At 51.3% G+C, this 24,082-nt stretch overlaps 1 protein-coding gene across 3 annotated transcripts in view; it reads left to right on the forward strand.

Annotated features, from left to right (window-relative positions):
• Positions 1-24,082, forward strand: part of tert (telomerase reverse transcriptase) — a 119,140-nt gene that overhangs the window by 34,137 nt on the left and 60,921 nt on the right. For 2 of the 3 annotated variants that reach the window (XM_085989164.1, XM_085989167.1), the window contains exons 6-11: positions 7,550-7,711; positions 9,695-9,790; positions 12,434-12,519; positions 14,834-14,947; positions 15,114-15,185; positions 23,564-23,752. In XM_085989164.1, coding sequence (XP_085845290.1) covers positions 7,550-7,711; positions 9,695-9,790; positions 12,434-12,519; positions 14,834-14,947; positions 15,114-15,185; positions 23,564-23,752 — 719 coding nt within the window. The remainder of the gene's footprint in view (positions 1-7,549; positions 7,712-9,694; positions 9,791-12,433; positions 12,520-14,833; positions 14,948-15,113; positions 15,186-23,563; positions 23,753-24,082) is intronic. The other variant, XM_085989165.1, reaches the window with a different exon arrangement.

Here is a 24,082-nt window from a genome sequence, read left to right on the forward strand (position 1 = left end):
GGGTGAACGGGACTTGGTGCGAGTTAGGACACGGGGCAGTGAGCACAGGGGGTGATGGGTGAGCGGGACTGGGTGCGAGTTAGGACACGGGGCAGTGAGCACAGGGGGTGATGGGTGAACGGGACTTGGTGCGAGTTAGGATACGGGGCAGTGAACACGGGTGATGGGTGAACAGGACTTGGTGCGAGTTAGGACACGGGGCAGTGAGCACAGGGGGTGATGGGTGAACAGGACTTGGTGCGAGTTAGGACACGAGGCAGTGAGCACAGGGGGTGATGGGTGAACGGGACTTGGTGCGAGTTGGGACACGGGGCAGTGAGCACAGGGGGTGATGGGTGAACGGGACTGGGTGTGAGTTAGGACACGGGGCAGTGAGCACGGGGTGATGGGTGAACGGGACTTGGTGTGAGTTAGGACACGGGGCAGTGAGCACAGGGGGTGATGGGTGAACGGGATTTGGTGCGAGTTAGGACACGGGGCAGTGAGCACAGGGCGTGATGGGTGAACGGGTCTTGGTGCGAGTTAGGATACGGGGCAGTGAGCACAGGGGGTGATGAGTGAACGGGACTTGGTGCGAGTTAGGATACGGGGCAGTGAGCACGGGGGTGATGGGTGAACGGGACTTGGTGCGAGTTAGGACACGGGGCAGTGAGCACGGGGTGATGGGTGAACGGGACTTGGTGCGAGTTAGGATACGGGGCAGTGAGCACAGGGGGTGATGGGTGAACAGGACTTGGTGCGAGTTAGGACACGGGGCAGTGAGCACAGGGGGTGATGAGTGAACGGGACTTGGTGCGAGTTAGGACACGGGGCAGTGAGCACGGGGTGATGGGTGAACGGGACTTGGTGCGAGTTAGGACACGGGGCAGTGAGCACGGGGTGATGAGTGAACGGGACTTGGTGCGAGTTAGGACACGGGGCAGTGAGCACGGGGTGATGAGTGAACGGGACTTGGTGCGAGTTAGGACACGGGGCAGTGAGCACGGGGTGATGGGTGAACGGGACTGGGTGTGAGTTAGGACACGGGGCAGTGAGCACAGGGGGTGATGGGTGAACGGGACTTGGTGCGAGTTAGGACACGGGGCAGTGAGCACAGGGGGTGATGGCTGAGCGGGACTGGGTGCGAGTTAGGACACGGGGCAGTGAGCACAGGGGGTGATGGGTGAACGGGACTTGGTGCGAGTTAGGATACGGGGCAGTGAACACGGGTGATGGGTGAACAGGACTTGGTGCGAGTTAGGACACGGGGCAGTGAGCACAGGGGGTGATGGGTGAACGGGACTTGGTGCGAGTTAGGACACGGGGCAGTGAGCACAGGGGGTGATGGGTGAATGGGACAAGGTGCGAGTTAGGACACGGGGCAGTGAGCACAGGGGGTGATGAGTGAACGGGACTTGGTGCGAGTTAGGATACGGGGCAGTGAGCACGGGGTGATGGGTGAAAGGGACTGGGTGTGAGTTAGGACACGGGGCAGTGAGCACAGGGGGTGATGGGTGAAGGGGATTCGGTGTGACTTCGGACACGGGGCAGTGAGCACAGAGGGTGACAGGTGAACGGGACTCGGTGCGAGTAAGGACACGGGGCAGTGAGCACAGGGGGTGATGGGTGAACGGGACTTGGTGCGAGTTAGGACACGGGGCAGTGAGCACAGGGGGTTATGGGTGAAGGGGACTTGGTGTGAGTTAGGACAAGGGGCAGTGAGCACAGGGGGTGATGGGTGACCGGGACTTGGTGCGAGTTAGGACACGGGGCAGTGAGCACGGGGGGTGATGGGTGAACGGGACTTGGTGCGAGTTAGGATACGGAGCAGTGAGCACAGGGGGTGATGGGTGAACGGGACTGGGTGCGAGTTCGGACACGGGGCAGTGAGCACGGGGTGATGGGTGAACGGGACTTGGTGCGAGTTAGGACACGGGGCAGTGAGCACAGGGGGTGATGGGTGAACGGGACTGGGTGTGAGTTAGGACACGGGGCAGTGAGCACAGGGGGTGATGGGTGAACGGGACTGGGTGCGAGTTAGGACACGGGGCAGTGAGCACAGAGGGTGATGGGTGAACGGGACTTGGTGCGAGTTAGGATACGGGGCAGTGAGCACGGGGTGATGGGTGAACGGGACTTGGTGCGAGTTAGGACACGGGGCAGTGAGCACAGGGGGTGATGGGTGAACGGGACTTGGTGCGAGTTAGGACACGGGGCAGTGTGCACAAGGGGTGATGAGTGAACGGGACTTGGTGCGAGTTAGGATACGGGGCAGTGAGCACGGGGTGATGGGTGAACGGGACTGGGTGTGAGTTAGGACACGGGGTAGTGAGCACAGGGGGTGATGGGTGAACGGGATTCAGTGTGACTTCGGACACGGGGCAGTGAGCACAGGGGGTGATGGGTGAACGGGACTTGGTGCGAGTTAGGACACGGGGCAGTGAGCACGGGGTGATGGGTGAACGGGACTGGGTGCGAGTTAGGACACGGGGCAGTGAGCACAGGGGGTGATGGGTGAACGGGACTGGGTGCGAGTTCGGACACGGGGCAGTGAGCACAGGGGGTGATGGGTGAACGGGACTTGGTGCGAGTTAGGACACGGGGCAGTGAGCACAGGGGGTGATGGGTGAACGGGACTGGGTGTGAGTTAGGACATGGGGCAGTGAGCACGGGGTGATGGGTGAACGGGACTGGGTGCGAGTTAGGACACGGGGCAGTGAGCACAGGGGGTGATGGGTGAACGGGACTTGGTGCGAGTTAGGACACGGGGCAGTGAGCACGGGGTGATGGGTGAACGGGACTTGGTGTGAGTTAGGATACGGGGCAGTGAGCACGGGGTGATGGGTGAACGGGACTTGGTGCGAGTTAGGACACGGGGCAGTGAGCACAGGGGGTGATGGGTGAACGGGACTTGGTGCGAGTTAGGACACGGGGCAGTGAGCACAAGGGGTGATGAGTGAATGGGACTTGGCGCGAGTTAGGATACGGGGCAGTGAGCACGGGGTGATGGGTGAACGGGACTGGGTGTGAGTTAGGACACGGGGCAGTGAGCACGGGGTGATGGGTGAACGGGACTTGGTGCGAGTTAGGACACGGGGCAGTGAGCACGGGGTGATGGGTGAACGGGACTTGGTGCGAGTTAGGACACGGGGCAGTGAGCACAGGGGGTGATGGGTGAACGGGACTTGGTGCGAGTTAGGATACGGGGCAGTGAGCACGGGGTGATGGGTGAATGGGACTGGGTGTGAGTTAGGACACGGGGCAGTGAGCACAGGGGGTGATGGGTGAACGGGACTTGGTGTGAGTTAGGACACGGGGCAGTGAGCACAGGGGGTGATGGGTGAACGGGATTTGGTGTGAGTTAGGACACGGGGCAGTGAGCACAGGGCGTGATGGGTGAACGGGTCTTGGTGCGAGTTAGGATACGGGGCAGTGAGCACGGGGGTGATGGGTGAACGGGACTGGGTGCGAGTTAGGACACGGGGCAGGGAGCACGGGGTGATGGGTGAACGGGACTAGGTGCGAGTTAGGATACGGGGCAGTGAGCACAGGGGGTGATGGGTGAACGGGACTTGGTGCGAGTTAGGACACGGGGCAGTGAGCACAGGGGGTGATGAGTGAACGGGACTTGGTTCGAGTTAGGACACGGGGCAGTGAGCACAGGGGGTGATGGGTGAACGGGACCTGGTGCGAGTTAGGACACGGGGCAGTGAGCACAGGGGGTGATGAGTGAACGGGACTTGGTGCGAGTTAGGACACGGGGCAGTGAGCACGGGGTGACGAGTGAACGGGACTTGGTGCGAGTTCGGACACGGGGCAGTGAGCACGGGGTGATGGGTGAACGGGACTGGGTGTGAGTTAGGACACGGGGCAGTGAGCACAGGGGGTGATGGGTGAACGGGACTTGGTGCGAGTTAGGACACGGGGCAGTGAGCACAGGGGGTGATGGGTGAACGGGATTCTGTGTGACTTCGGACACGGGGCAGTGATCACAGGGGGTGACGGGTGAACGGGACTTGGTGCGAGTTAGGACACGGGGCAGTGAGCACGGGGTGATGGGTGAACGGGACTTGGTGCGAGTTAGGACACGGGGCAGTGAGCACAGGGGGTGATGAGTGAACGGGACTTGGTGCGAGTTAGGACACGGGGCAGTGAGCACGGGGTGACGAGTGAACGGGACTTGGTGCGAGTTAGGACACGGGGCAGTGAGTACAGGGGGTGATGGGTGAACGGGACTTGGTGCGAGTTAGGACACGGGGCAGTGAGCACGGGGTGATGGGTGAGCGGGACTGGGTGCGAGTTAGGACACGGGGCAGTGAGCACAGGGGGTGATGGGTGAACGGGACTTGGTGCGAGTTTGGATACGGGGCAGTGAACACGGGTGATGGGTGAACAGGACTTGGTGCGAGTTAGGACACGGGGCAGTGAGCACAGGGGGTGATGGGTGAAGGGGACTTGGTGCGAGTTAGGACAAGGGGCAGTGAGCACAGGGGGTGATGGGTGAACGGGACTTGGTGCGAGTTAGGACACGGGGCAGTTAGCACGGGGGGTGATGGGTGAACGGGACTTGGTGCGAGTTAGGATACGGGGCAGTGAGCACAGGGGGTGATGGGTGAACGGGACTCGATGCGAGTTAGGATACGGGGCAGTGAGCACGGGGTGATGGGTGAACGGGACTTGGTGCGAGTTAGGATACGGGGCAGTGAGCACGGGGTGATGGGTGAACGGGACTTGGCGCGAGTTAGGATACGGAGCAGTGAGCACAGGGGGTGATGGTTGAACGGGACTGGGTGCGAGTTAGGACACGGGGCAGTGAGCACGGGGTGATGGGTGAACGGGACTTGGTGCGAGTTAGGACACGGGGCAGTGAGCACAGAGGGTGATGGGTGAACGGGACTGGGTGTGAGTTAGGACACGGGGCAGTGAGCACGGGGTGATGGGTGATCGGGACTGGGTGCGAGTTCGGACACGGGGCAGTGAGCACAGTGGGTGATGGGTGAACGGGACTGGGTGTGAGTTAGGATACGGGGCAGTTAGCACGGGGTGATGGGTGAACGGGACTTGGTGCGAGTTAGGATACGGGGCAGTGAGCACGGGGTGATGGGTGAACAGGACTTGGTGCGAGTTAGGATACGGGGCAGTGAGCACGGGGTGATAGGTGAACGGGACTTGGTGCGAGTTAGGATACGGGGCAGTGAGCACAGTGGGTGATAGGTGAACGGGACTTGGTGCGAGTTAGGGCACGGGGTGATGGGTGAACGGGACTTGGTGCGAGTTAGGATACGGGGCAGTGAGCACAGGGGGTGATGGGTGAACGGGACTTGGTGTGAGTTAGGATACGGGGCAGTGAGCACAGGGGGTGATGGGTGAACGGGACTTGGTGCGAGTTAGGACACGGGGCAGTGAGCACAGAGGGTGATGGGTGAACGGGACTTGGTGTGAGTTAGGACACGGGGCAGTGAGCACAGGGGGTGATGGGTGAACGGGACTCGGTGCGAGTTAGGACACGGGGCAGTGAGCACGGGGTGATGGGTGAACGGGACTGGGTGTGAGTTAGGACACGGGGCAGTGAGCACGGGGTGATGGGTGAACGGGACTTGGTGTGAGTTAGGACACGGGGCAGTGAGCACAGGGCGTGATGGGTGAACGGGTCTTGGTGCGAGTTAGGATACGGGGCAGTGAGCACAGGGGGTGATGAGTGAACGGGACTTGGTGCGAGTTAGGATACGGGGCAGTGAGCACGGGGGTGATGGGTGAACGGGACTTGGTGCGAGTTAGGACACGATGCAGTGAGCACAGGGGTGATGGGTGAACGGGACTCGGTGCGAGTTAGGACACGGGCCGTGAGCACGGGGTGATGGGTGAACGGGACTTGGTGCGAGTTAGGACACGGGGCAGTGAGCACAGGGGTGATGGGTGATCGGGACTTGGTGCGAGTTAGGACACGGGGCAGTGAGCACAGGGGGTGATGGGTGAACGGGACTCGGTGCGAGTTAGGATACGGGCAGTGAGCACAGGGGTGATGGGTGAACGGGACTTGGTGCGAGTTAGGACACGGGGCAGTGAGCACAGGGGTGATGGGTGAACGGGACTTGGTGCGAGTTAGGACACAGGGCAGTGAGCACAGGGGTGATGGGTGAACGGGACTTGGTGCGAGTTAGGACACGGGGCAGTGAGCACAGGGGGTGATGGGTGAACGGGACTTGGTGCGAGTTAGGATACGGGCAGTGAGCACAGGGGTGATGGGTGAACGGGACTTGGTGCGAGTTAGGACACGGTTCAGTAGAGTTTTGGATGAGCTCAAGTTTGCGGAGGATGGTTGATGGGAGTCGGGCCAGGAGAGCGTTGGAATAATCGAGGCTGGAGGTAACGAATGCACTTCTAATACTTGTCTTGCACGCCAGGACAGGATACAAGAAAAACCTTAATACGATAGCACAATACTGCGGATGCTGGAAATTCGAAATAACAACAGAAAACGCTGGAAAAACTCAGCAGGCCAGGGCAGCATCCGTGGAGAGAGAAACATCGACCTGAAACGTTAACTCTGTTTCTCCCTCCATGGATGCTGCCCTGGCCTGCTGAGTTTTTCCAGCATTTTCTGTTGTTATTACAAGAAAAACCTTGTCTGACAGATGAGCACCTTCTTGGCTCCACCCTCCTTGTCTTTCTGATTTATTGGTATTACCATGGTCAACGATCCTCTGAACTTTCCCCTTTTGTTCTTCCTGAAGTGCAAATTTGTCATCCAACACACTTTACTCTCCTGTGTGCTAACTGTTTTGAAATCCAGACTTCTGCTCTAAGTCCTTCATTCCCAGGACTTCAAATCCTCGGAACGTCTTGCCTCCCTTGGTCTTTCCTTCTACAATTTTCAGGCGCTTAAGGCCTAAGTGCGCTGCCACACAGTTACTGGTTATTTACCTGGTCTTTTGTCCTACTCCTTTCAACCTCCGTGGTGTTCACATATAATACAGCACGACAGTATATTGTAACCACTGAAATTGTAATACATAAATTCTCGATGGTATCACGCCCCCCTGTAATTCTTTGTAATGTTAAATAGAAATTGTCTGTTTTCAGATGTATGATACAAAAACATTAAAGAAAAGAAAGAATGAAGTTGTATTTATGCAGCATGCTTCATGTTCTCAATATATCCCAAAGCCAATGAATTATTTTTAAACTTCAGTCATTGTTGTTTTATAGTCAAACCTGGCAGCTGACTGCAAATGGGATAAATGACCATTTAATCTGTTTTGATGATAGTTGAGGGAGGAATGTTGATCAGGACACGAGGAGAACGCCCTGCTGTCCTTCGAATAATGCCGTGGGAGCCCATGCATTCATCTGGTCTTGGTCCTGAAAGGCGGGACCTCTGACAAGGCAGCGTTTCCCTCAGTACTGCACTGAATTGTCAGCCTAGATGATACACTTGCGTCTTAAACCCACAACCTTCTTCCTTCGAGGCCAGAGTGCTACCACTGGGCAAAGCTTGACATGGCTAGTTTGAAAGCTGCACAGGGCGTATTGTACTGGAGAGTCAAACATAAACCTATTCTTGTTGCAGGTAGATGTTACTGGTGCCTATGATGCCATTCCTCATGCCAAGTTAATGGAAGTGATTTCAGGCATACTAGATCCCAAAGTACAAGAGAGCTACTGCATCCGGCGCTACACAAAGGTCTGGAAGGATTCTACTGGACAAATTAGAAAGTCATTCAAAAGACAGGTACAGACTAGTGGCATTCTGTGTGTGGGCATCAGCTGAGGGCCAGTTATCCTATGACTGAAAATAGCTGCTTGAAAATATTGGCCCAGAAATTCGGGTGGGAGGCTTCCCGCGGATGCAAGCCCCCGACCTGCACTTACCTAGCGCGCCGGCCGTTGAGCTGTGGGACCCCGTGGGATTCCGATCCTGGGCCTCCTCCAACTGCCGGCGCGCAGTGCTTGCGTATCCCAGGGGCGCAGTTAGTTCGAAGCATCCCCTGGGATCACGTGGGCCATGGAGAGCCAATGGTAGCAGGGAATGCTTCATTCATAAGTTTAACAGGAAGAGCTGTCAAACTTATAAATACTATAAGCCCCAAAACATCACTAAAACTTCAAATAATTTTTTTTAAATCACATTTTTAAAATAACTATAAATTACATAAAATATTTTAAACAATAATTTAAATTTTTGAAAAAATTAATTACATTTTCTAACGGGGCTAAAAATAAACTTACCTTTCTTTAAAGTATTTAAAAATAATAAACCTGTGGAAAAAATGTTTTAATTTGAATTAATTCACCACTTATCTTGTTAAAAGCAGGCCTTGCGCCTGCTTTTTAAAAGTGTAACTGCTGGAGACTTACCCTCCCGGAGAAAGCTGGAAAAAAAACGTAAGTTCAATGCGCACGCGCTGCCTCTCCGGCGCACGCGTTCCACCTCTGAACCCCTTCTTTCAGGGGAACAGAAGTGCTGGTTTCCCGCGCATGCGCAGTGCATGCACGAAACCAGCACTTTCGTTGGGCCTACACGTGGGGACCCGAATTTCTGGGCCAATGAGTATTGTTAAGTTGTCTAACGTTGATCATGTTTCACCTCCTGTATGTGGAATCTAAATCCAGGTTCTCTGCAAAGTTTGGGCCCAAAAGCAGCTTTTTTAAAAAAAAGTGTCAACGTTCTTACAGCCCGTTTTAAAAAGTGTTTTTTTTTCCCCTCAAGTTTCCGCTCAAGCTCATTTGCATATCGCCGAGCGCAAAATCTGGCGTGCAATCGGGCAGCGTTTTAAAAACTAATTTTAAAAAGATTTGCTACAACGATATTCCTTGAAATATTTAAGAGTGGTTACTAGGTGCAGTTTGATTAATACAGCTGAAGATGGGTTTATCACAAAAATAAGCATTTTTAAACTGTCTATCCACCAGCTGTGAGCAAACTGATCTTAAATGACTGAAAATTACTTTAAAAAAAATATACAGAACCATTTGCTAATGATATTGGGGTACAGTAGTCAGTTGTAAGTAAATTAAAAATTTTTTAAATGACATTCAAAAGCTTTTAAAATGTTCCTATTAGTGTAGGCCCGCAAACAAGTGCAATTAGCGGAAACTCCCAATGGTGATTGGTTCACCCCAAGGGGGGCGTGGCCAGTTTTGTGGGCGGGGCCGGCTTCCAGCGCGATGTTTTTAAAAACTATCACAAACGATCGCGGAAACCCGATTTGTGCTGAATGTAATTTGCGTTTAAAATTCCATGATTTTTTTTGCACCAGTTAACGCTGATTTCAGCCGATTTACGCTGAAAATCCAACGTGATCGAGTGGAACCGCCAGGCATTTAACTATAACTGCTCATCAAGGGTAGTATCTTAATGACTCACTACTGAACCTTTCCATTGCTTTCATGTCCTTTCTATGATGGAGTGTGCAAAAACTGTACACAATACTCCAGTGATGGTCGCGCTATCTTTCTGGTCAGCCTTCAGAGGGATAAGAACAGGTAGCCACAGCCACTGATCCCGTGTATTTTTGAAGATGGGAGATGCAGGCTTTTAAAACCCACTACTTCTTGGCTTCCTTGTCTTTTCTCCTACTGCTTTGTACGTGCTGGTGTCCTGCGTAAGGGTCTTCGATCATTTCCTTCCACACATGCTCCCACACCTTTACGCATTAAAAAAAAATAGTAATGTAGCTGTTTTTTTCCTCTGTCTCATACTATTGATATTCAGGTTTCCACTATGATGGATCTATTGCCAAACATGAAGGAATTTGTGTCCCATCTACAGCAGCATACCTCGCTGCAAAATGCTGTATTAGTTGAGCAGGTAAGACGAGGCGATTATGGTTATGTCCATCTTACCAATACTCGCACTTCTCGTTATTTTCCTTGTCTAAGAAGGAAGAGGCTGACGTAAGAAAACTACTAAGCACTTGGTTTGAGTATTAAACAAGGCTTTAATCAACTGTTTCACAACCATGAGTTCTAGTTACATCACTAGTTCCTGGTTACAAAAACGTCCTGAGCAAGCTGGGCCCACAGAATCACAGAATCCCCACAGTGCAGATAGAGGCCATTTCGGCCCATCGAGCCTGCACCGACACATATCCCACCCTATTCCCGTAACCCCACGTATTTAATCCCCTAACATTAAGGGTCAATTTATCATAGCCAAATCAACCTAACCTGCACATCTTTGGACTGTGGGAGGAAACCGGAGCACCCGGAGGAAACCCACGCAAACACGGGGAGAATGCGCAAACTCCACACAGATAGTCGCCCGAGGCCAGATTTGAACCCGGGTCCCTGGTGCTGTGAGGCAACAGTGCTAACCACTATGCCACCCGAGTATTTATACTCCTTGGACGGCGCCACCAGCTGGCCGCCCAGTGTTATCTCATGAGTCATTTCTACATGAATGGTAAGATTCATGACATTGGCTATCTAAGATAGATGTGATGTGATAAGAGGGGATCTCATTGAAATGTATAAAATTCTGACAGGGCTAGACAGACTGGATGCAGGGAGGATGTTTCCCCTGGCTGGGGGGGGGGGGGTCTAGAACGAGGGGTCACAGTCTCAGGATACGGGGTAGGACATTTAGGACTGAGATGAGGAGCAATTTCTTCACTCAGAGGGTGGTGAACCTGTGGAATTCTCTACCACAGAAGGCTGTGGAGGCCAAGTCACTGAATATATTTAAGAAGGAGATAGATAGATTTCTAGACACAAAAGGCATCAAGGGGTATGGGGAGAGAGCGGGAATATGGTACAGGAAACTTTGTGCTATCCGGCACCGACGGGACCGAGCTGCTGCCGTTGCCTAAAAAGTGCCGTACACTCCAGAGTTAATGTTGAAAGATATGGAGATTCTTATCTCCGTATCTGACAACAATCACTGTTGCTTAGCAACAGCTTCTAAACACTCGTGTGTGGCTGCAAGGGTCTGTAGCTAAAACTGTTGCTATAGCTACAGACCTTGCACTGCTTGACTGTGGGGGAAAAAAAAAAGCAAAGAAAACAAACAAGAAGAATAAAAAACAGCACCTGATTTCTGCCGGTGGCTCCAGTTTGCCGGATAGCTCACCTCCGGATAGCACAAAGTTTCCTGTATTGAGGTCAGCACGGTGGCATAGTGGTTAGCACTGTTGCCTCACAGCGCCAGGGACCCGGGTTCAAATCCGGCCTCGGGTGACTGTCTGTGTGGAGTTTGCACATTCTCCGTGGGTTTCCGCCGGGTGCTCCGGTTTCCTCCCACAGTCCAAAGATGTGCAGGTTAGGTTGATTGGCCATGATAAAAATTGACCCTTAGTGTTAGGGGGGATTAAATACACGGGGTTACGGGGATAGGGCTTGGGTGGGATGGCTGTCGGTGTAGGGACCGGGTGCTAGGGTTTGGATGATCAGCCATGATCATATTGAATGGCGGAGCAGGCTCGAAGGGCCGAATGGCCTGCTCCTGCTCCTATTTTTCTATGTTTCTTTCTTTTCTGTTGCTTTATTTTTAGAGACATTGGCAAATATATACATTATTTAATGTGAGTTCAAAAGCAGTTCTTAGAGATTCAAGCTCATTCTTTTCTATGGAGAGCGCATTACAACAGTGACTCCACTTCAAAAAGTACTTCTTTTGGCTGTAAAGAGCTTTGAGACGTCTGGTGGTCGTGAAAGGCGCTATTTAACCAGGGAAGTTATGATGGAGCTGTACAAAACGCTAGTTAGGCCACAGCTGGAATACTGTGTGCAGTTCTGGTCACCACACTATAGGAAGGATGTGATTGCATTGGAGAGGGTGCAGAGGAGATTTACCAGGATGTTACCTGGGCTGGAGCGCTTCAGAAATGAAGAGCGACTGGACAGGCTGCGGTTGTTTTCCTTAGAGCAGAGGGGGGACCTGATTGAGGTGTACAAAATTATGAGGGGCATAGATAGGGTAGATAGAAAGGAACTTTTCCCCTTAGTAGAGAGGTCAATAACCAGGGGGCATAGTTTCAAGGTAAGGGGAGGAGGTTTAGAGGGGATTTGAGGAAAAACTTTTTCACCCAGAGGGTGGTTGGAATCTGGAATTCACTGCCTGAAAGGATGGTAGAGGCAGGAACCCTCACAACATTCAAGAAGCATTTAGATGAGCACTTGAAACGCCATAGCATACAAGGCTACGGACCAAGTGCTGGAAAATGGGATTAGAATAGACTGGGCTTGATGGCCGGTGTGGACACGAAGGGCCTCTTTCTGTGCTGTATAATTCTATGACTCTATAAATGCAAGTCTGTCTTTCTTTCAATTTGTATAACAATTTAGAGTATTGACTCTAAATTTCTACCTGTCTTATCTACTTTGACAAATCCAATATTACATCATCTCTAACCATCCCTGTTGAATTTGAAGTCTCTGCCTGATGGACTAATATGACTGTCAATGCATTGACGAGGTTCATAACCTTTTTCAGATGTGCTGGGTTTCTTTTCAGGGTCTGATGTTGAACGAGAACTCTGGACACATGTTCGCTTACTTCAAGCAAATGATTGAGAACAGCACTATCCGAATTGGGGACAAGTAAGCACAATGTTCTTGGAATACTTGACGTGAGAGCTGACGAGCCAGTTCCACCATCTCGCGAGGCACAAGCCTGCAGAAAGATCCATCTCCAGCGGGTGTCCTTGCAGTCGCCAGCAGGTGGTGTCTGTGGCTTACTGCCTGGTGGTTGGTGGCTCGTAAACCTGTGACTTGTCAAGGCAGTGCTCTGAGGAAGCGCTGCGCTGCCGAGTCCCCACACACTCTACAGCACATGATCACAGCTGCCAAAATACTCCGATTCAGGTTGTTCACTCTGTTTAAAGCCAATTGAAGGAACCGCAGCAAGTTTGAGCACTTGTACTCAAAATTACAATGTAAACCAGTAAATGTGCTTTGAAACTAGCTTAATGAGCTTACCCATGTACAGCAACCCCAAAGCACTACAGTATATGGAATCCCTGCAACCAGAATTACATACACACCATCACGTATTCACCTAATTTCCATGCTGAAAAATCTTTGCAGATACTGTACACATTTAATAACTATGCCGTGACGACCAGCAAATGCACATTAATAGGTGAGAATAAGCAGGGCAAGCAGCAAATTCCATTTCTAATTGGCTCACAGTAAGGACCTTGCATGACCGGACAATCTGGAGTGCTGCCACTGTTTGCAAGAGAACAGGGCAGAAGGCACTTATTCTGCCAGCATCTCCTATGAAAGAGGGAAGATCAAATACAAATAACAGTTAGGGGGAAAAATCCAGTTGATTTGCGCCTCGCATTAGTGAGGGTGCTAATGGGGCGCAAAGCAACTAGCGCCCGGGCGCAGCACCGATAACGCCTCCCGTGAAATTCAGCGGGAGGTTAGCGGCGGTGGTAACCGTTAGTGCCCCGCGGCGCTGCGCCTCCGGCGATGACGTCATCACCGTGCGCAGTGCCCCCGCTCGCGATCTTTGGTAGCGCCGCCTGACTTATCATCGGACGCTATGTCCGACAGGGTCAGGGGGGTCATACGTGCGGCCGGGGTGGCGCAAATTAAAGGGGAGGTGATGGGCGGCCATTTTTGTTACTGGCCACCTGCCCCCGTTGCTGCCCCGGCCCTCGGGGTGCTGGCTGCGCTCCGTGAGCATGGCACTGCTCTTGTGTGCCGGGCTCTTTTACCGGCGCTCCGATCCCTGGTGGCCCAGCTGGGCCCCGGGTCGTGCTGCGCTAGGCCCCTTCCCCTTTAATAAGCCGTGATATTCGCTCGCAGCGCCCCAAGAGGGAGGGGGAGCGCTTCCAGTAGCACCCTGCCTCCCTCTTGGGGCGCTACCAGTGAATTTCGGGCGCGGGGGCAGTAACTTTTTCGGGGCGCTAAAAGTATCGCCCCAGCGAAGTTAGCACCCCAAAAGCGGGCGCGATCCAATTTTGCTCCCTTAGTCTTTTGTCCTGAACTAGAGAATTGTGGATAGACCGGTCAATTGGACAATGAACCATAGGTCAAGTGCTGCAAGAACCAAAGGCGACATGAGGAAAAACGTTTTTACGCAGCGAGTGGTTATGATCTGGAATGCACTGCCTGAAAGGGTGGTGGAGGCAGATTCAGTCGTGGCTTTCAAAAGGGAATTGGCTAAGCACCTGAAAGAAAACAAATTGCAGGGCTACGGGGAAAGGGCGTGGGGAGTGGGACTAGCTGACGTACTCTTGCAGAGAGCCGGCACGGGCTCGACGGGCCGAATGGTCTCCTTCTGTGCTGTAACCATTCTATGATTCTAACTATATACCCTCAATTATCAGTACTATATGGGCAGCTCATTATTATTTTCTACAGAGAGGCAACTAAAATTGTTAGTCACATTCGTTGTTGGACTGGAAGAGACTCTCATTATTTTTAACTTTCAATGTTGGGAAAGGGACCTTGGTCCAACTTTGGCCTATAATGTTAAATGCATGGTTTTGTCACTCACTTTACATCTCTTTTGAGGGCCCCATTTTGACGCGAGTGTACACAGATTTGTTTTTGTCAATAAAAGTTGTGTACAAGTGAGCTTGATCCTTGCCAGTGTCTGTAATTGACACAGGAAGCTGCGTCGAGAGTTTTCCTATAAGCAGCTGATGTATTGCATGATGTTGACTCATCAATAGTTTTTAAATGTTCCTTCAAAAACTGTGAAGGCGTTTCTTGGGTATTCGACTTGAATTTGAACATCAAAACCAGTTGAACTAAAGCCCAAAAATCGTTTATGAAAATTATGCCAGGGAATTCTTTTAAATAAAACACACTTTTTTTCATTTATAATTACAATTACAATATATAGTACATGAAAAGAATGAAATCCAGTCTCAAAGGCTCCGTCTCCTGTTCTCAGGTACTATGTCCAGTGCTGTGGAATACCGCAGGGCTCCCTGCTCTCCGCCTTGCTTTGCAGCTTGTGTTACGGCGACATGGAGAACAAGCTCTTCAGTGGAATTCAGGAGGACGGGTAAGTGGTAGGAGCTTTTTTTTCTAAATCTAGATCCGTTTTTATTTAGAAATTCAGCTTAAAATGTTTTGACGTCATTGCTGTCAAAAACTGCTTTTTGGTTTTGCAAGTTGGCTTGAGCGTGCCGTTTCTCTTCCTTATTCCAATGATTGTTTCTTTCCTTTAGGTTGATGCTGCGATTGATTGATGACTTTTTGCTGGTCACTCCACACTTGGCGCGTGCAAAAAGGTTTCTAAGGTATGTCGGATGGAGCAAGAAGTAACTACACATCGACTGTGAACTGAAATGCCAATTGTTCATCCAGCGACCTCTGTACAACAGAGGAACGTCATTTCCGCCATTGAGTTACAGTGTCTTCGCACAGAGCACTTTACGCAGTGCGGTGAGCTGTCTGCAAGGATCCAAGGCAAACCGGGGATAGCCACATGGATGGTTGAATACACCCAACAGTACTGCCAGTGCGCAGTACGAAAGCCCAGGAACAGGTCATGGGTCACTGCACCTGTTCCACGGCCACTTTTTGTGGGTGTCCCTTAGTTAGGCTGGAATTGATAGCTTATGTGAAACTGTCACAAGGAGCGACCCTCATTGTTGTCTATAATTAACTGCACAAAGCACACTAACGATTTTTGGGTATTTTGTCTTGAAAAGCTGCTGCAGCTCAGGGCCTTTTAAATTTATAGGCCTAGAAATTCAGTTGCGTTTGCGCCCAATTAGGGGCGAAAGAGTGGGTTGCGCCGGAAGTTGCGTCGCGCCCGAAATTAGGTGGGCCCTAACATCGGCGTTAGCCGGTAGCGCTGCGCCGGCACCGATGATGTCATCGGTGTGCGCAGTGCCCCGGTACCGCCCGAAACCACGCCGATCCCCATCTTCAGTAGCGGCCGCCTCTTCCGTGGCGGGCGCTAACAACATCGGGAGACCGGGTCCTTACTGCAGCCTTAGCGGCGCAAGTTAAGGTGGAGGTGCGGGGCGGCCGCTTTTTCGGCTGCCGCCTGCCCGCAACTCCTTCCCCGGCCTCCTCCACCCCCCCCCCCCCTGCGGCATTGCCGGCTGGTTTCCGTGGAGCCCGGAACTTCTCCGTTGTGCCGGGCTCTTTTGCCGGCACTTGCAATCGGGGCTCCGGCCGTTGCAGGCACCTCCCCCTTAGGAGAAGGGGGAGGCCTGCAGTACAGCAGCCTGCCGCACCGCATCGGGTGGCGTAGCGGGACCGGGAGCGCTGAAATTCACTTTCAGCGCCCCAAGCGGGGCGGACACACCCTGTACCAGCGCCCGGTTCCGCTTTGGGGCGCTGAAAGTGAATATGGGGCGGGCACAACTGGCTCTGCGGCGGGCGCAAAATTTTCGGCGCAAACGTGCTGGCGGGGCTATACCCAATTTCTGGGCCATAATATTTTAGTATGCTTCTATGATGTGCGGACGTTAGAAGAAAGGTAAATTATCCACCTGGTACGCATTCTCCATAAACCATGATCCGACCTCTGTGAAATGGTATAGCTGGGGGGTGGGTGGGAAACGCTCGGTGAGCGGGTAGTTAGTTTCATTTTAGCTTCAGGTCAAAATGGTGCAGGGACTGGGACTTTACACCACGTGGAAGTAGGAGAGCTTGTGCTGTACCAGCTATCTGCAGCATTACTGGATGTGTGTGCTAAGTACATAGGGGGAGAAATTCAGTTGGTTAGCGCCTGGTGGGGGCGCTAACTGGGTGCTGATGCAGTAGTGTCATGGCGAGGCGAATCCAGCGGCGCACGCCAAATCCGGCCCCCCCAGTAGTGCCGCCGCTAACAGATACCACCGGGGACTTCAACGCCAGGCAGATCGTGACGTCAGTGAGTGTACTGGGCGCCCGATCTGCAAAATTCATTGCCGTCCCCTGCCTTAACGCCTCGCCCCGACAGGGAGAGAAGGTGTCAAGCAGGCGGATGCTGGTTCCAGGGGCGCTACTTAAAGGGATCCGGAGTAATAAGTCGCAGCTCTCAGGTTAGTGCTGTTTCACTGCTTCCTTGTCAGTTTGACATTGTGCAACAGTTTAATTCAGTCATTTAAAGGTTGTTTAGTATCAGGAGTGTTGTGGCTACTAACAATTAGTTACATTTATTCTCACAACATATCAAAGTGCTACACTTGGTTACATTAATGGGGGCTGTACTGGCAGCTGACCTCGCCCTCCAGGATCTACTGCAGTGGAAGCGGAGGCAGCGAGAAAGATTGGAACATGTGGCCAGAGGGCGGAGGAGGGTCATGAGGGCTTTCAACAGGAGGCCTTCTCCTCCGAGGGTATTCCGAGAGCACTTCTCCTACCTTCACTTAAGCGAGGAGCAGTGAAATAGATGGCTCCGCTTCACCAAGGTGGTGATCGCAGAACTCGGCCACCTCCTCCAAACAGACCTCCAGCCTCACACCAGGATGAGGTAAACCCCAGATCCCTTTTGCTCACCACATGCCCATCATGCCATCCCTGTGTCATGCCATTTCACAGCGTCCTCCTGGGTGCAAAGTTGAAATGAGAAAGACCACAAAATATTGCAAACTCCATGAATAAATTTATGCATAAACATATCACAATCATTCCAACAACTAATGACCCTTGCGCCTGCCATAGTTGAATAGCTGTCATTGTGTGCAAGGCGTGAGATGTGGGTGTGAGTGTTGGTAGGTGGAGATTGTTGGTGGGTGAGTGTTGGGGGTGTGGTGCTTTGGGCAATGTGTGAAGCTTGTGGTACAGATGGTGGTATGTAGCATTTGTTGAAGCATTCAATCACCCTGACCATCTGACTGAGGTGGATCTGCCATGAGCACACCTGTTTCAGTCCTCCGGCTCCTTCTCCTTGTTGTGCTTCTCCTTGCTGAGGCAGCTGCACAGCCAGCCATGCTGAGAATGAGGCGCTGCAGTATCAGTGAACCTCCCCTTTAAGTACTGGGAAAAGCCTGTGGCGATGATGACTTGAGATTAGACTGCACCCGATATTGGTCCACCCTTTGAGTGTAACGCCGCTGAGCTAGGCCATTAGCGCTTGATTTAGCGCTCCCATCCTTTCAACGATGAGATTGAATTTTGCGTGCAGTCTGAATCATTAGTGCCTGGCGCTAAATCTCAAACTTTTCTAAAGTTAGCGCCCATTCCTGGGCTATAACGAATTTCTCCCCCTTCGTTTCTCCTGAACAGGCTGTGCTGATTTGAATGGTGGCGGTCACATATCATTTGGGGAATGAAGACTACGCTATCAGTTAGATAATCTAGCTTGGCTATCAAGTGATAAAATCACAGTTTTATACAGCTCCCTAAATGACTCATAGCGCCCATTAAGTGCTGTGTGCGTGTGCCTGTGCAGTAATGCAAGGCCAGCTCGATTTTAATATTGCTCCCAGCGTGTTCCGTGGAGATGTGCCAAGTTTATAGGGCACGATTTGCTATCCCAGCAAAAACAAATGACTGCTGGCACCTCGAGGGCTAAAAGACCTTTTGGGGGCGGAGAGGAGGACGGCGCCTGAGCAAGAGCTTCCTGTTTTTGAGTTTCAGCAGCAGGGAAGCTGGGTGGCCACAATGGACGGACAAATTAAAAAAAAAAAAACATATTTTCCAGCAGTCGCTCAGGCATTCCAGTTGTAATGTGGTCTTCGTGGCTCATTCAAATAATTTCTGGGTCCTCAGTGAGCCTTGCGTGCAGACTCGGAGTGTCGGCTGCATTTTGAGCCCAATGCTGAGAATGAGGCGCTGCGGTATCAATGAACCTCCCCTTTAATTACTGGGAAAAACCTGTGGCGATGATGACTTGATAATACAGGGCACTTACCACAGGCAGCTGGGGAATTGAAATTCAATTAAATAAATCTGGAATTAAAAGCTAGTATCAGTAATGGTGACCATGAAACTACCGGATTGTCATAAAAACCCATCCGGTTCGCTAATGTCCTTTAGGGAAGGAAATCTACCGTCCTTACCCGGTCTGGCCTATATGTGACTCCAGACCCGCAGCAATGTGGTTGATTCTTAACTCCCCTCTGCGGTTCAAGAAGGCAGCCCACCACCACCTTCTCAAGGGCAATTAGGGATGGGCAATAAATGCTGGCCTTGCCAGCGACGCCCACATCCCATAAACGAATTTTTAAAAAATATTAGCTGATCCGCACTGGGCATCAGTGAAGACTCTCCAATGATTTTCAGCACCCCCCCCTGTCCGCCCTGGCTTAGGCAGGTTAAAATTTGGCCACCTGATCACTGTCCACTGCTGGAAGCGTGTGGATGCGGGGAGAAGGCAGGTTTGAGCTAGGTTGTACGCTCTTGCACTTGAAAAGCTGGCAGCGCTCTCAACCGAGGCTTAAAAATGAATAAAATCCAATTGGGTGATACCCTGAAAGGTGTCCTTAGAACTGTACGCCAGTAAGGATTCAACACGTTTTGGGACGGTGAGGGATAAAAATTGATGAATTTCTTTTTAAATGACAGTTTATGTTCCTTCTGCAAATTTGCAAGGGCTTCTATTTCTAGTTACTCCGCTGAAGTAAACCACAGTTTACTTTACAAAACTGAAAGCAAGAATTGAGGGGGCGAAAGAGATCAAAAATAAAGATTAACTCCAGTTGCTGCTTAGTTAATAATAGTTTTATTGATAAACTTATTAATACTAAATCTAGTCCACCCCAGGCAAATTTCGCTCATGTAGCGATGTACAGTATATTATAAATATGATCATTTCAGTGTGTTCTGATCCTGTTTGGATTGGTTTGCTGAATCTGTGATTTAATGAGCGTTGAGACATAGTTACACAACTTGGTTATTATTTGCAGCATAAAAATTTCTGGTGAGGCATAGTTCTTGGCATAGTGACAACACAGTTTAATCTGCAAAAGGTGCTTTGTCATCTTGTATTAGTTGGAAACTGTGCCCATGTAATCTGCACATTGGTCTGTCCAAAAGTTCCGATTATGGTGTGGAGCTCTCGCATAATTTCCATCCGGATAGCGATGGAATCCGGACGGAATGAAATTCATTAGCGCAAAAGATCGCGGAATTTTAAGCGTGAGTTGCGCCCATAACTGCTTTAGGCACGGGTTTCCGTGACCTTTGTACCCCAGTTTGAAGGTCCCTTCTCCCGAAACTGCCCACAAAACTGACCACACCCTCCGGGACGTTCATCACATTGCGCTCAGGCGCACAGGCATCCGCGATCTCTGCGCTCTTCCAATTCTGGCCTCTTGCGCATCCCCGATTTTAATCGCTCCACCAGTGGCTGTCCTGCTTTCAGCTGCCTAGGCCCTAAGCTCTGGAATTCCCTCCCTAAATCTCTCCGCCTCTCTACCTCTCCTCCTTTAAGATGCTCCTTAAAACCTACCTCTTTGATCAAGCTTTTGGTCATCTGCTCTAATATCTCCTTTTGTAGCTCGGTGTCAAATTTTGTTTGATAACGCTCCTGTGACATGCCTTGGGACATTTTACTATGTTAAAGGCGCTATATACATGGGGGTCACCATTCACCAGAAACTTAACTGGACCAGCCACACAAATACTGTGGCAACAAGAGCAGGTCAGAGGCTGGGTATTCTGCGGCGAGTGTCTCACCTCCTGACTCCCCAAAGCCTTTCCACCATCTACAAGGCACAAGTCAGGAGTGTGATGGAATACTCTCCACTTGCCTGGATGAGTGCAGCTCCAACAACACTCACTCAAGAAGCTCGACACCACCCAGGACAAAGCAGCCCGCTTGATTGGCACCCCATCCACCACCTTAAACATTCACTCCCTCCACCACCGACGTACCGTGGCTGCAGTGTGTACCATCTACAAGATGCACTGTGGCAACTCGCCAAGGCTTCTTCGGCAGCACCTCCCAAACCCACGACCTCTTCCACCTAGAAGGACAAGGGCAGCAGGCACATGGGAACACCACCACCTCCCAAGTTCCCCTCCAAGTCATACACCATCCTGACTTGGAAGTATATCGGCCGTTCCTTCATCGTCGCTGGGTCAAAATCTTGGAACTAACTCCCTCCCTAATAGCACTGTGGGAGTACCTTCACCACACGGTTCAAGAGGGCGGCTCACCACCACCTTCTCGAGGGCAATTAGGGATGGGCAATAAATGCTGGCCTTGCCAGCGACGCCCAGATCCCATAAACGAATAAAAAAAAAGTTGCTGTTGTGGTGTCACATTAATCTATTGTTAATGACTTGCAGTTGCAGTGATCAGCAGTCAATTGAAGCCTCACTCGGGGATGTTTCTGATACTGACGCTACAATTATCTTAAATTACTTTAAATTCAGCTTAAATGAGTTTAAATTCAGTCAGTTGATCTGCCCTTGGTACATGAGACCTGTGAGCAGCAGTCACTTGAAACCAGTGATTGGCCTGTTTCTTCAGCTACAGCAATTACTTCAACACATTTTCAGTTTAAATTCAGTCATCTTAAGGCCCCATTGGCCGTGTTCCAGTCAATAATCGATTGTGCTGATTCGTGGGAGATTTTACGTTCCGGCTTATGCAAATGAGTTTGTGTGGCACCTTGGGCATAACTTCCCCTCGGGAAAACCAGCGCATTCCGTGCGCATTTTCCCGCTTTCACCCCTAGCTGAAACTCCAAGCCTATGGAGGAAAAATTCGGTATCGGCCATTTTGCAGCGCTAATTAGCGCCGGCGACCGCAAAATACAGTTTTAGCGCCCCCAAGAGGGCAAAAAGCTAATTGAAGAGCTCCACTTCCTTCTTGGAGCGCTAACCCTGAATATCGGGACGGTGCGTTCTACAGCGCTACGCACTGGGCCACGTAGCGCTGCCTCATGGAAGGGCTTTTCCCCTCATTAAAGGGGAGGGCCCAAGCCCACAACTCTGCGGGGCCCTACCTGGACCACCGGGGAGCGGGGTGCTGTGCCAGCAGCCCGGTACACAAGAGGCGTGCCGGGCTGCCAGATCGCGGCACGGACCCCGCGTTCAAAGACGCAATGGGCCGCGACAAGTAAGCCGGCCGATTTTTATTTTTTTTTATTTTTTTTTCCCCCCACCCGTCGCCTCCCCTTTACTTATCGCCCTGCGAGCCTCCTGCCGCTCCGTTCCCGCCCCCTGAATCGGTCGCTGTCATCGCCTGCGCACATTCAGGGGGCGCGGGCCAATTTTGCAGGCGAGGCGAAAATGGTTAGTGCCGCCGCTAAACTCCCGCTGTATTTAGCGGGCGTCGATAGCGGTGCCGCGCCCGGGCAAAAAGTCATTTGCGCCCCCTTGGAGGCACTAACAAGAGGCGCTAAGGTACCTAATTTCTAGCCCTATATGTTTAATTTTGAGCCCTCTGGCGTTGGACGTAGTCTCTGATGTTACAGACCTTTTACTCTATGTTTTCTGTGGTCTTCTTGCTGGTGATCATTCTGATTAAATGCCAACAGTTCCCTTTCTGTCCCTTCCCCTCCGAGATTGAGTGAATGTAGTGTGTTGTTGGCTGTGTAGTTGATTTGTACCCAAGACCTCTGCCAACAGCCCTCTGTAAGCCACTGCTCGAAGCCTCTCGAGAGCAGTCTGGGAGTCGCTCATCAACTGATTTTTTTTTTTAAATGCTAGTTTATTTTATTTTCTCTCATTTCCACTAGGGAAGTGGCTTGTCCCCTTGGTACCTACTCTTGGAGGTGGAAGGTTTCCTAATCACCGACTCCATCCCCCTCCCTGGCCACGGTCTGAGGCTGAAACAGGCCGTTCGCAGCCTCGGCGTCCTATTTGACCCTGAGCTAAGCTTCCGACCCCATAATCCTCTCCGTCACCAAGACCGCCTACTTCCACTTCCGTAACATCGCCCGACTCCGCCCTGCCTCGGTCCATCTTCTGCCTAAACCCACATCCACGCCTTTGTTACCTCTAGACTTGACTATTCCAACGCTCTCCTGGCCGGCCTCCCAATTTCCACGCTCCGTAAACTTCAGCTCATCTAAAACTCTGCTGCCTGTATCCTAACTCGCACCAAGGCCCGTTCCCCCATCACCCCTTCGCTGACCTACATTGGCTCCCAGCCTGGCAACGCCTCGATTTAAAAAAAACTTCTCATCCTTGTGTTCAAATCCCTCACTCTTCCCTATCTCTGTAACCTTCTCCAGCCCTATAATGCTCGGAGATCTCTGCGCTCTTCCAATTCTGGCCTCTTGCGGATCCCTGATTTCCATCGCTCCACCATTGGTGGCCATACCTTCAGCTGCCTTGGCCCTCGGCTCTGGGATTCCTTTTCTAAACCTCTCTGTGTCTCTCTCCTCCTTTAATTTGCTCCTTAAAACCTACCTCTTCGACCAAACCTGTCTTAATATCTCTTTATGTGGCTTGTGTGTCAAATTTTGTCTGATAACGCTATTGTGAAGTGCCTTGGGGAGTTTTACTACATTAAAGGCGCTATATAAATGCAAGTTGTTGTTGCTGCGAGAGCTTTAAGATTTACTGCAGGGAATTGATTATGGATAGCAATTCACATTGGCACATCAGTGCCCTATGGCACCCAAGAACCTAATCTTTGTACATTTGTGAAATCCTACACAATTGTAATAGAGACAATACAATACTGTGTTTTTTTTTCTATTGCTGTGAACTAGTGCGCTGTAGAGCACTGAAGAGGTCATACTGAACAACAAATTATTTATGTTTCTCAATGACCAAGAATTCTGGCTGCAGGAATCCCAGAGTATGGCTGTTTCATAAGCCCTCATAAAACCGTGGTCAACTTCGCACTGGATGAGAACCTTCCGGGCTGCAGCAAGGCCAGTTCGTTGCCAGAACACTGCCTCTTTCCTTGGTGTGGTCTGCTGTTCGATACACAGACACTCGAAGTCTACTGCGACTATTCCAGGTAGGATCACGTCGGGCCTGTTCATGTAACCACAGTTCCTTAAGCTACAAGTTGATAATCTTGGCCATACAGTTGGGAGCAAGTATTGGGCAGTGGCCCCAGAAAGGAGAGCTTATGGGAGGAAGGGAGCTGATCCAAGACTCTTGCAGCACCTCCTTGTTGGTGGTTATTAAGTGGGATCGACTGAAATTGAGAGCAGGTTACCTGACTGCTCCTCTCAGTTGGAGACTGGGGCAAAGAAGACATTTTAAAGGGGACAAGCTTTAGTATGATGCTGAGCGACAGATTCATTCCCTGATCATTTGATAGTTGAGGAACTTTTGCTGAGAA

Source organism: Somniosus microcephalus, chromosome 5 (genome assembly GCF_052327205.1).
Source record: "Somniosus microcephalus isolate GS21.2 chromosome 5, FLI_Smic_1.0, whole genome shotgun sequence".
NCBI classification, from domain to species: domain Eukaryota; kingdom Metazoa; phylum Chordata; class Chondrichthyes; order Squaliformes; family Somniosidae; genus Somniosus; species Somniosus microcephalus.